A 12982-nucleotide genomic window follows, 5' to 3' on the forward strand; every position below is an offset into this window, starting at 1 on the left:
TCCCCCTCCTTGAGCCAAATGGCTCTGCTTCTTAGTCTCCAGGAGTCCTCCCTGTCTCTGAGAATCTGAGTCCTCCTTTTGATGAGGTCTTCATACATGGATTTTGATCTGGGGATAAGAATGTTCCATCTGAGTGGGATTCAAGGGCCTCGATAGCTTGTTCCGCCAGAGATATAGTTTGATCATCCTGTTTTCTCTTCAATTTTGCCCATTCTCATGATATCACTTTGATCTCGGAGAGGTTCCTGACAAAGCCAGTGGCTGGGTCCACATCTTCAGGAATCGGATGTGCTTTCCAGAAGTCCGTTATCAGTTTGATGTAAGTGGGATCCCGGAGCCAAGTTGCATTAAATTTGAAAGGGGCTTTTTGGGTCTGTTGTCTTGCTCCCATTTCTAAGTATATGGGCCTATGGTCCGAGATCCCACCACTTCCCACCCATTGTCTAGATCTAGGGTGTTGGTTGCAAAGTCCTTCCTTAATGATGAAGCGATCCAGCCTTCTTGCTAGGCTTTGGTCCCCTGTTCTGTTGTTCTTCCATGTGTATTGGATTTTTGCAGAAGGGAGATCAATCCAATGATGATCTTCTAGCAGTTGCCCAAAGAAGTCAGAGAGGGGGTCGATTTGTGCCGGATGTCCCCATGATTCAGAGAAGCCTATTGAGAAATTTAAATCTCCCCCCAATATAATGTTCTCAGCTAGGAGAAGCGGGGAACCGAGGAGCTTTTGCCAAAAAATCTCTCTGTTTAGGCAGGGTCCATAGACATTTATAATTTTAAGATTTTCCTCCATGTCTTTTGAATATATATCTGCCCCCAGAAAACCCCCTCCACCCCAGATGTTCTTTAGATGAATGGAGTTGTTCTTAAAGCCAATAGCGATGCCTCCTGATCGGCCTGATACATTAATGGCTGTAAATGTCCACCCAGGCAGCCATAAACCAAGAATGGAGGTTGCAGAGTCTGCTTTACATAAGGTTTCTTGTAAGAAGATGATGTCCACAGGGTTTGTGAGTAAGAGACGGTTCAGGGCTGATTTTTTATCGGGGCTGGCCAACCCTCTATAGTTGAAGGACAAGATTTTCATGGAGGGGGGGGGGGGGGGGGAGGGTGTCTTGCGCTCTAAGGGCCCTGTGAAGTGTTTGCTGTCTGCCAAGGAGGACCTCGTCCTCCATTTGCTTTCGAGCGATTGACATAGAGGAAGGTCGACCACGCCCTTGATTTGGTGAGAGGATTAGGGACTCCACCGACAACCCAATGGAGTCCGAGACTTTCAGCTTAGTGGTCGAGCGAGTGGGATATCTCAGAGAAGAGTTTACAGATGGGGAGGGCGAAGGAAAGGAGGGGTGGGGGAAAGAGGGAAGCGAGGAGGAGTTGGGAAGGCCAGATGGCCTCGAGATGGGGCAGGATACATAAAGCGAAGGGGGTTGGGAAGGGTATGCAACCTTTACCAGGTCAAGGGCAGACGAGGATGAGGGAGGGGGGATCCTGATAGGGGGGGGCATGCCCGTGGTAGATAAACTCATAGATGAAAATAGAGAAACAGAGGCAGACGATATAGAGGACGTACCCGAGGAGAAGACAGCTCCCTTTGCAGCTTTGGAGCGCGTCAGAGGAGGAGATGGAGGCCGAGTCGAGTTTGAGACTTGCTTCTTGCGGCGAGGTGCAGGAGGCGCTTCCACCGTGTCCGATGTGATGATGTGGTCCGTTCTTGGTGCCATAGCCACTGGGGGGTTAGGCTGTCCTTCTGTGGTGGGCAGGTCCTGGTCTGATGCTGTCTGCTGGGTCTTCTGGAGGAGGGGGCAATCCTTATATAGATGACCCACCTGGTGGCATCTTCTGCATCTATAGGGGATGCCCTCATAATCAAGCTTCTGCTTCCTTGAAGTGGATTTCCATTGTATGGTGATATTTTCCGGCACTCCCCCTCTGGTATCCATATGCACTAGGATTCTTGCATATGCCATCGCGCCCGTCGAGATGTAGGTTTTATCGGATTCCATGAAAGTGCCTAGTGCATTCCCAATTCTCTTGAAGATATCTTCAGACCAGTACTGCAGTGGCAAGCCCGGTAGTCTGACCCAGACTGGACCAATGCCTAATAGCTCCGTCTCCGGGTCAAAGAGAGGCGTCCATCGCTTGAGAAGGACCGGGGCTTTCTCAAAATGCCAAAACGATGAAAGGACCCAACTCGTGTGGTCCGCCCGTGCAAATTTGAGTGCGAACCATCCTCGCACAAACGTCTGGACCGATGGAATCTCCGCGAGGTATTGACCCCAGATCTCAGTCGCCCATTGCTTTATTTTTGCCGCCGAGGCGTGTCTGCCTTTGATCCGACCCACAAGGACGCAGTCCGCCAGATCCATGGCTTCCCCCCACCGAATATCCTCTTCCAGTCGCAGGAAAGCGTCCTCCGCAGTGGATTTAAAACAGCGCTGCTTCTTGGCGGGGCGGGAGGACATGCGGCCCGGGTTGACAGTTGCCTGAGAGCCCGCAGGGGGGGGAACAGGAGGGGGGGGAGAGGGTTAGTCCCGGGGGAGGGGATGGCTTCAGGGAGAGGAGGGACCGCGTGATAGCTGCCAGAGGGGGCGGGAGGGATCGAGGGAGGGTTTGATACCGAGAGGGGAGGGTTTGCCGCGGGTTGTGAGGGGTTCTCTGAAGGGATAACGGGGGGAAGGGAAAGGGAGGGTAAATCCAGTTGATGGGGGGGTACGCCGTTCGGGGAGGGTTGAAAACAGTCCGCCAGGAAACCCAGTGTAGCCGGAGAGGGGACTGCGAAGGAGTTCCAGGAGGAGGGCTCGCCTGGGAAGAGAGAGGTGGGGAGAGACGGGTCAGTAGGGGGGGAGAAGTTCTCAAAACTAGCAGACATATTCCCACTGTGCAGACCCCCGGATGAAGTAAACGTGGAGCGCCAGATGGAGCTTTCCGCCAGCGGGGACTCCGAATAATCCACTTCCTCTGAGTCCATGTCGACAGCTGCAAAGTGCCCTCCTCGGAAAATAGGTAACCGCCCGATAGTGCTCTCCTCGAAACCTGGTAACCGCTTAGGGTCAGCACCGACAACGGGGGGAACCGTTGAGCCTGTGCAGGTGAATGTTCTTTGCAACAGGTCGCTCTCTCCGTTAGCAGTGAAAACGACTCCTTCAAAGTGCTGTCGACCGATCAGGTGGGTAGGCTCCGTTCCGATGCAAGGAGATCAGGTAGCCGGGAGAAGAATAACCAAGGTAAAAAGGAGTAAAACGGGGGGCAAGGGTAATAAAGGTAAAAGGAGTCACGGGTCGCGGGGAAGAAACCAGAAGCCGGCATGAGATCCAAAGAAAAAACGGGGGGAGAGTACGGGTGCGGGGGGGTTTACAGGGCCGTAGGACGGCCTGCAAACCCCCGTCAGTAGGGTTTCATAGCTGAGGTTGCAGAGCCCGTTTTTCCCCTTCCTATCCAGAATCCCCGCATGATTTTGATTGCCTGGATTGATGTTTTCTTGAATTCTCTTTTCAAAACTTAGATATGGCTACTTATCTAGGGAATTAGTATTTATTTGTAGGTACCAAATTCTCCAAAACATTATTTTGTTGGCAAACCAAAAATTCTGCCACAATCTTCTGAATATCATATTTTAGGCCATCCCAAAAAAACTCCTTCTTGACCCTGTGATAAGTTTTTAAAAATAATGAGTACCCTCCTAAAGGAGAGGTGTGCAATTCCAAAAAAATCTTTTGTTTGAGTTATGAGTTCTTACATAGATATAAGCAATCTTTTTACCATAATGAATCAATTTTCTAGATAAATGTATCCGATGTACTGGGACCTTGTTGCAAATTTTGAATAAGTATCCACACCTCTTCATCATTCTTCCATTCATCTCTTAATTCGATTATCCAATGATGTTGGATAATAGAAGCAACACAGAGCAATGCTTCCACATCCTCATCCCTTCTTGAGAGTGCATCTGTAACAACATTTTGCTTCACTTTTTTGTATATGATTTCAAAATCATAAGCCAACATCTTTGTGACCCATTTTTGTTGCTCTTATGAAGACAATATTTGTTCCAAAAAGTACTTAAGACTATCATGATTTGTTTTTACCTTGAAGTGTCTTCTTATTAGGTAAGGGCACCATTTCTTCAAAGCATGTAGTATATCCAACATTTCCTTCTCATAAATAAGTTTGTGTAAATAATTTCCCTTGATTGGATGACTTTCAAAAGAAATGGGTCTTCCTTCTTGCATTAAAATAGAACAAATTCCATTTCTGATACATCACATTCCACAATAAAGGTTTTTGTGAAGTTTGGTGTAGCTAAGACCAGAGTTTGGCACATTAACTCTTTAAGATGTTCAAATCCCTTAGTTTCTTTTGGAGTCCAACAAAATGCATCTTTCTTTAGTAATGTTGTTAGAGGTGCTTCTATTTTCCCATAATTCTTAACAAACTTGCGATAATACCTTGTCAACCTGAGAAATCCTCGAATATGCTTTAGGGTTGTGGGAATTTTCCATTCCTTGATGGTTTTAATTTTGTTAGGGTCTACCTTGATACCTTCATGAGATACAATATGACCCAAATATTCCACCTCCTGCACCCTAAAGAAACATTTGGAGGGTTTTGCATAGAATTGTTTCTCTTCCAATAGTTTAAGTGCCCTGCCAACATGTTGAACATGATCTTTCCAAGATTTGTTGTAGATTAGTATATCATCAAAAAATACTAACACAAATTTTCTAAGAAATGGTTTGAAAGTGGAATTCATCAAACCTTGAAATGTGGAAGGTGCATTAGCAAGGCCAAAAGAAATGACCAAAAATTCATAATGACCTTCATAAGTTCTGAATGATGTTTATAGAATGTCTTATGTCTTTGTTCTAATTTCATGATATCCATAATGAAGATCCAACTTGGTGAATACAATTGTTCCATGTAATTCATCTAACAATTCATCAATGACAATAGTGGGAAATTTATCTTTAATAATGAGCTTATTGTGCTCCCTATAATATGGAAACATACACCATGATCCATCCTTATTATGCACCAATACTACTGGAGTATAGAAAGAAATTTGGCTACGTTGAATTATACCTACTTCTAGCATTTCTGCAACCATACGTTCGATTTCACTCTTTTGGGAATATGGATATATGCAAGGTCTGATGTTTGGTAGAACAATTCCTGGAATTAAGCGAATAAATGATCATGATCATGAATAGGTGGGAGACCTTTGGGAGTCTCAAATACCTTGGAATGATTATTTGGACTCTTTGGAGATCTTGAGAAATGGATGATTTTGATGTTTGAACATCATGTGAGCATAATTGTGTAATTACACCAATTACATCTTGTTGTCCTTTCTTCAAAATATTTTTCATGCCATTAGAGATGATTATATTCCCTAGTTTCCCTATGATATGCCTTTATTCAATTTCCTTTCCTTCTTTGAAATATTTCAAGAAAAGTTCTTGAAAATTAATAACTATCGTCCCCAAAGATTGTAACCATTGGACTCCTAGTACAAAATCGACACCACCCATTTGAATGGAAATAATTGGAATATTCAATGTATATTCCCCCATGATTAGCTTTATATTATGGCACTTCCCTAAGAAATTTATAGTTCCTCCATTTGCAATCATCACTTGACACTCTGGTGCTAGATATAGAAATCAATTCAATTCCTTGGCTATCTTACAATGAATAAATTATGGGTACTACTTGAATCATTGAGTACTATTACCTTTTTCTTCTTGATATATCCTTCTAGATCGAGAGTTTGAGGAGTGGTAATTCCAACCAATGCATTACAAGATATGGTTAGATTCATTTCTTATTTTTCAACCCTTGCGGTTGGTTCCTGGTATATACCTTCTTCTTTTTATGTTTCTTGTTCCTTTTCTTCCTCCTCTTCACAATCTATGTAAAATAATTTCTTCTTAACACACTTATCGCCTTTAGTGTATTTGCTATCACAACTATAACAAATCCCTTTTTTCCTCGTGTTGCTGTGGTGACAACCTTTGTAGGTTGTGGGAGGATACGAGAAACACTTTCATCTTTATAGTTGAGAGTGGTATACTTCGTTGTTGCCATAATTTTGCTTTAAACTTTTCTTGCCACCTTGAATGAAATTTCCAATGGATTAGGTTCCCAAAGGTGAACCTCATGTTGGATGTTATCCTTTAAAGTCCCTACGAATACATCAATCATATGCTCCTTTGGAATCTCAGTTACTTGATATTCAATATTTGGAAGTCCTCAATGTACTCTGCCATTGAACCCTTTTGTTTGAGATTTATTAATTGGCTAAAGAAGGTATTGCTCTTTGTATCCTCATAATGTGCTATCAATTCCTCCATGAAAATATTCCAAGTGATAATATATTTACGAGAACAAAGCCATTGTTACCACACATACCGATTGGTTTGTAAATATAAATATGCAATTCATACCATTTGTGTGTGTGACATATCATGTAGATCAAATAATTGCTCCACCTATAGTATCCATCTTACTGGATCCTTGGCATCAAACTTACTCATTGATATTTAGAATGTGGTTGGTATTCAACCCCATGTTAGATCCTCTAAAATTATGATTCAAATTCCTTTTTTTATCCTCATGAGTTTCATGGAATACCTTGTCGTCATTCAGAAGCATTCTTGTAGCAACTTTGTCAAACCTTCATTCAAACCTTTCATTTATTATTTTGAACCATCCTTGAAACATTCCATGTCCCTTTTCATTTCTAATTTTAAACCATCCTTCAAAGCTTCTGTGTTTTGTTTTAAACCATTCTTCAAACAATCCTTCAAAGCTTCTATGTTTGCTTTTAAACCATTCTTCAAACCATCCATCTTAGCTCCCAGTTCATTTTTGGTTATTCTTTGCAAGAACGAAATGTGTTGCACTTGGTCTTGTAATTTTGATATATCGTGTCGCATTTATTCCTCTTCTTCATTCTTCATAATAGAGATTTTTGGTTACTTAATAGGAGTATCCATTTTTCTATTATGAGGCATATTGGAACCAAATAATGATATTTGTGCTTTACTATGCCCTTTGAATCAATTCAAACTAATATTTCTAACAAAAGTTTTGCAAATTTTCAAAATACACACTTTTTTTCTCAATTTTTGGAGCTTGATCTTGAAACTATTGTATCTTTGAAATTTTAGCCTCCCAAGGTCTAAAATTTTGTCATGTGGTATCTATTTGTGTCCTCTTTCCAACACCACTAGTTAAACTGAGAATGGATTCTTCAAGGCAAATTTAGGCCAAATCTCCCAAGATGACCTACTTATGAATTGGTTCAATAGAGTGAGTTTGTACAAAATTCCACATGTCACTATTTTAGCCTTTGATCCTGAAAATGGTGCCCAAGAAACTACAGTTAGTGAAAGTTTAGCCAGTTTTTACAAAATTCAATTTAGAATCCTGAGATGAAATTTATGACGATTTTCCCCGAGGTACTTCTTTGAGACAAAATTATAGAGCATACAAAAACCCTAAATTCCTTGAATCATATCTCCGAGAATATAGTGAACCAAGCTCTGAAATTTTTAATTATGTTCACCAAGATTTTAGATCCACATGGTCAAAATTTTAGCTTCTGAATCCTCACAGTAGAAAAGTTATAGCGAAAATTCCAATTGACCATTTTGAAGTGGTCAAACCCTAGGATCCAAAGATCTGATACCAAATGTTATGTAACTAGGTCACAAAATAGAAGAAAAGATATAGCAACGACATGAAAATAGGCCTCTTAGAGGGGGAAACATCCTTTTACATCACATAAATGAATAATTCTTGGATGATATAATTGACAATACCTCCTTGGTATATATAGGAGTCTAAAGGGTCACAATATAAGCAGGGCCTACATAACAATAATAATGTAAGGGCAAAACAATAACAATAGTGGGCTTCTATGGGGCACAATAATGACATATTGGGGGCTACTTGGGGCACAAAAATAACAATATGGGGGCTACTTGGGGCACAAAAATAACAATATGGGAGTTACATTACTGCTATAGGGACTTAATAGAGTCAGTTCTATGTTTAACTCCACCATAGTTCATATATTTGCTATACCAATATATGGATGAAGTTGCAAATTAGAAGCATGGTTCTAGTTCCAAGTCAAATATGAAGGATCATGTTATGAAACTAGCTCAAAAGAGATAGAAAAGATAGATCAACGCCTTAGAATTCAGCCTCTTCGAGGGGGCAACCTCCTTTACATTACATAAATGAACAATTCTTAGATGATTCAAATGACAAAATCTCCTTTCTATATATAGGAGTCTAAGGAGTCACAATATAACCCAGCCGACCTAACAATAATAATATAAAGCCACAAAAATAACAATAGAGGGATTCTATGGGGCACAATAATAACAATGTGGGGACAATAGGGGCACAACAATATTAATAAGGGATACAACTACAATAGTAATGGGGTAATCACTAGTATTATGGGGACCTAACATGCCCCTCTCCTTCAAAAAAGTGTTGTCCTCAACGCTTGAGTAGTTATGGATGCTTCTGTATAAAACTTTCATCCTCCCATGTGGAATCTTCAGCGGATAAGTTCTTCCACTTGATAAGATACTCTGAAATTGATTGATTTCGTAGCTGTCGAGTTCTTGTTTCTGTGACTACTTCCGGTTCCAATATAATTTTTCCTTCCTCGTCAAGTTATGGCAATATTGTTTGAACTGGGAGCTTGTCACCTATAACCTTCTTTAAACATGAAACATGGAAAACTGGGTGCAATCGAGAAGTTGCAGGAAGCTCCAATTTGTATGCCATAGTACCAATCTTTTGCAGCACCTTGTACGGACCATAATACTTTGGTGATAATTTATTATCCTTCTTATCTTGCTTGAGGGACATTTGCTTATATGGTTGTAGCCATAGGAATACCCAATCACCTACATCAAAACTTCTTTCACTGCGATGTTGATCTGCCTATTGTTTCATTCTATTCTGTGCCAACACAAGGTTATCCTTTAAGAGTTGGAGGACTTCTTGTTGATGTTCGATGTGATGTTCCACTGCTTGAACCTTAGAATTTTCTCCTAAATATGATGTGATGGATGGTGGCTGATATCCATAAAGTGCCATAAATGGGGTCATTTTTGTTGCTGTATGGAAGGAAGTATTATACCACCATTCAACCAGAGGCAACCATTTGACCCATTGTGTCTGTTTATCAGATACAAAGAAACGAAGATATCCTTCCAAACATTTGTTTACTATCTCAGTTTGCCCATCAGATTGAGGATGATAAGATGAGCTATGAGCTAACTGAGTACCAAGACAAGAAAATAATTCTGTCCAAAAATTTCCAGTGAAAATGGGATCTCTGTCACTTACAATAATCTTTGGGTTTCCATGTAGCTTTTGAATTGTTTCCATAAATGCAGTAGAAACTGTACTGGCTTTAAATGGATGTGATAATGCACAAAAGTGTGCATACTTGGTAAGCCTGTCCACTACCACCATGATGACACTCTTTCCCTCAGACTTGGGTAAACCTGTGATAAAATCCATTGAAACCTCCTCCCAACGTTGGCTTGGAATGGATAAAGGTTGTAACAGACTTGGTGTCTTAATTGTTACAACTTTATTTTGTTGGCAAACCAAACATTCTGCCACAAACTTTTGAATATCCGATTTAAGGCCATCCCAAAAAATTCCTTCTTAACCTTGAAATAAGTTTTTAAAAATCCTGAGTGCCCTCCTAAGGGAGAAGTGTGCAATTCCATAAGAATCTTTTGTTTTAGTTGAGAATTCTTACAGAGGTATAAGTGATCTTTGTACCATAACAAATCATTTTTCCAGCTAAATGTATCAGATGTACTGGAATCTTGTTGTAACTTTCGAATAAGTGCCCACACTTCTTCATCATTCTTCCATTCCTCCCTTGCTTCATTTATCCAATCTAGTTGGATAATAGAAATGGCACACAACAATGCTTCCACATCCTCATCCTTTCTTGAGAGTGCATCTGCCACCACATTTTGCTTCCCTTTTTTGTAGATGATTTCAAAGTCATAACCCAACATCTTTGTGACCCACTTTTGTTTCTATTTAGAGGATAATCTTTGTTCTAAAAAGTGTTTAAGGCTATCATGATCCTTTTTTACCTTGAAGTGTCTTCCCATTAGGTAGGGTCGCCATTTCTTAAGTGCATGGAGTATTGCCAACATTTCCTTCTCATAAATAGCTTTGTGTAAAAACTTTTCCTTGATTGGACGACTTTCAAAAGCAATGGGTCTTTCATCTTGCATTAAAACAACACTAATTCCATTTCCTGAAGCATCACATTCCACAATAAAGGTTTTTGTGAAGTCCGGTGTAGCTAAGACCGGTGCTTGGCACATTGCCTCTTTAAGATGTTTGAAGGCCTTTGTTGCTTCTGGAGTCCATGAAAATGCATCTTTCTTCAATAATGTTGTTACAGGTGCTGCTATTCTCCCATAATTCTTAACAAACTTGCAATAATACCCTGTCAACCCAAGAAATCCTCGCAAATGCTTTATTGATGTGGGGATTTTCTATTCCTTAATGGCTTTAATTTTTCTAGGGTCTACCTTAACTCCATGAGATACAATATGACCCAGATATTCCACCTCTTGTACTCCAAAGAAACATTTGGATCCTTTTGCATATAATTGTTTCTCCTCCAATAGTTGTAGCACCCTGTCAACATGTTCAACATGATCCTTCCAAGACTTGTTGTAGATTAGTATATCATCAAAAAATACTAACACAAATTTTCTAAGGAAGGGTTTGAAAATGGAATTCATCAAACCTTGAAATGTAGAAGGTGCATTGGTAAGGCCAAAAGGCATGACCAAAAATTCATAATGACCCTCATGAGTTCTAAACGCTGTTTTCGGAATTTCTTCAGTCTTCATTCTGATTTGATGATATCCTGAACGAGGATCCAACTTGGTGAAGTAAATTGATCCATGCAATTCATCCAGTAATTCATCAATGACAGGAATGGGAAACTTATCTTTAATAGTGAGCTTGTTGAGCTCCCTATAATCCAGACACATGCGCCATGATCCATCCTTCTTGTGCACCAATACTACTGGAGCAGAGAAAGAACTTTGACTAGGTTGAATTATACCAGCCTCTAGCATTTATGCAACCATACGTTCAATTTCACTCTTTTGGGCATAGGGATATCTGTACGGCCTGATGTTTGGAGGAACACTTCCTGGAATCAGATGAATAGCATGATCATGATCACGAATAGGTGGGGGACCTTTGGGAGTCTCAAATGCCTTGGAATGATTGTCCAAGACTTTTTGGAGATCTGGAGAAATAGATGATTTCGATGTGGAAACATCTAGCGAAAATAATTGTGCAATTAAACCTCTTTGTTCCTTTTTTAGAAGCTTTGTCATACCGTTAGAGCTGATTATGTTTCCTGGTTTCCCTGCAATACCCCTTAGTTCAACATCCTTTCCTTCTGCAAAAAATTTAATGAAAAGTTCTTGAAAATTAAAAGCTATTGTACCCAAGGATTGTAGCCATTGGACACCTAGTACAACATCAACACCTCCCATTGGAATGGAAAGCATTGGGCTAGTCAATACATATTCTCCCATGGATAGATTGATATTATGGCACTTTCCAGGGCAATTTATTGTTCCTCCATTTGCAACCATCACTTGACACTCTGGTGCTGGATATAGGAAGAAATTCAATTCTTTTGCTACCTTACAACAAATAAAATTGTGGGTACTTCCGGAATCAATCAACACTATTACCTTTTTCTTCTTGATTTGTCCTTCTATCTTGATGGTTTGAGGAGTGGTAATTCCAGCCAATGCATTAAAAGATATGGTCGTATTCATTTCTTATTTATCTAAGCTTTTTTCCTGGAGTATATCCTCTTCTTTTGACCTTTCTTGCTCCTTTTCTTCTTCCTCTTCACAATCTATGTAGAATAATTTCTTCTCAGCACACTTACGACCTTTAGTGTGTTTACTATCACAATTGTAACAAAGCCCTTTTGCTCTTTTTTCTTCCAATTTTTGTGGTGTCAACCTTATAGGTTGTGGAAGACTAGGGGCAACAACACTTCCATCTTTATAGTTGTGAGTGGTATACTTCTTGGTTGCCATAAATTTGCTTTCCATTTTTCTTTCTAACCTGAATGCCTTCTTTAATGAATCAGGTTCCCAAAGGTGAACATCATGTTGGATATTATCCTTTAAAGTTCCTATGAACACATCAATCCTATGCTCTTCTGGAATATTTTTTACCCTTATGTTCAATTTTTGGAACTCCTCAATGTGCTCGATTATTGAACCCTTTTGTTTGAGACTTATCAATTGGCTAAAAAAAGTGTTGCTTTTTGTATCCTCATAATGTGCTGTCAATTCTTTTGTAAAAATTGCCCAAGTGATAATTTGTTTACGAGAGCAAAGCCATTGATACCATACAAATTGATTTGGTTCCAAATATAAAGTTGCAATACGTACTTTTTGTGTGTTTTGCACATTATTGAGATCGAAAAATTGCTCCATTTGTAATATCCATGTTGCGGGATCCTTGCCATCAAACTTCCTCATATCGATTTTTGGAATATAGTGGATCTTCGGTCCAACATTAGAGTCTATGAAATCATGATTAACATTTCTTTTGTTCTCATCATGAGTTTCATTTACTACCCTTTCATCATTAGTGAGCATTTATTGTAGAAACTTTGTCAAATCTGTCTTCAAATCTTCCATGCATGTCTTCAAATCTATCTTCAAATCGTCCATCTTAGCTTCCATGCCATTCATCTTTGCTTCCACGCCCTTTATCTTAGATTCCACGACATTTATCTTAGATTCCATGCCATTTATCTTAGCTTCTGTTAGTTTTTGTGAGAGTGACATTTGTTGCACTTGGTCTTGTAATTTTTATATATCATGTAGCATTTCTTCCTCTTCTTCATGAGTCATGCTAGCGCTTTCAA

The 12982-nt window shown here is 40.0% G+C and overlaps 1 protein-coding gene across 1 annotated transcript; it reads right to left on the minus strand.

The window, feature by feature from the left end:
• Positions 1-214: 214 nt before the first annotated feature.
• LOC149227426 (uncharacterized) lies at positions 215-2459 on the minus strand. The gene is made up of 2 exons (XM_089380498.1): positions 1568-2459; positions 215-909 (listed from the first exon to the last, which is right to left on the minus strand). Exons 1-2 carry the CDS (start codon positions 2457-2459, stop codon positions 215-217), a joined length of 1587 nt encoding a protein of 528 aa, XP_089236624.1.
• Positions 2460-12982: the final 10523 nt, after the last annotated feature.

Source organism: Pinus tabuliformis, chromosome J (assembly GCF_031772625.1).
Source record: "Pinus tabuliformis cultivar Carrire ecotype Pingquan chromosome J, CPIR1, whole genome shotgun sequence".
Classification (NCBI taxonomy): Eukaryota; Viridiplantae; Streptophyta; class Pinopsida; order Pinales; family Pinaceae; genus Pinus; species Pinus tabuliformis.

Coding starts and splice junctions, on each gene's coding strand:
- LOC149227426 (XM_089380498.1), bottom strand. CDS start 2,459: ATGTCCTCCCGCCCCGCCAAGAAGCAGCGCTGTTTTAAATCCACTGCG. Junction 910..1,567: donor GGGAGCTGTCTTCTCCTCGG/GTACGTCCTCTA, acceptor GGACATTTACAG/CCATTAATGTATCAGGCCGA.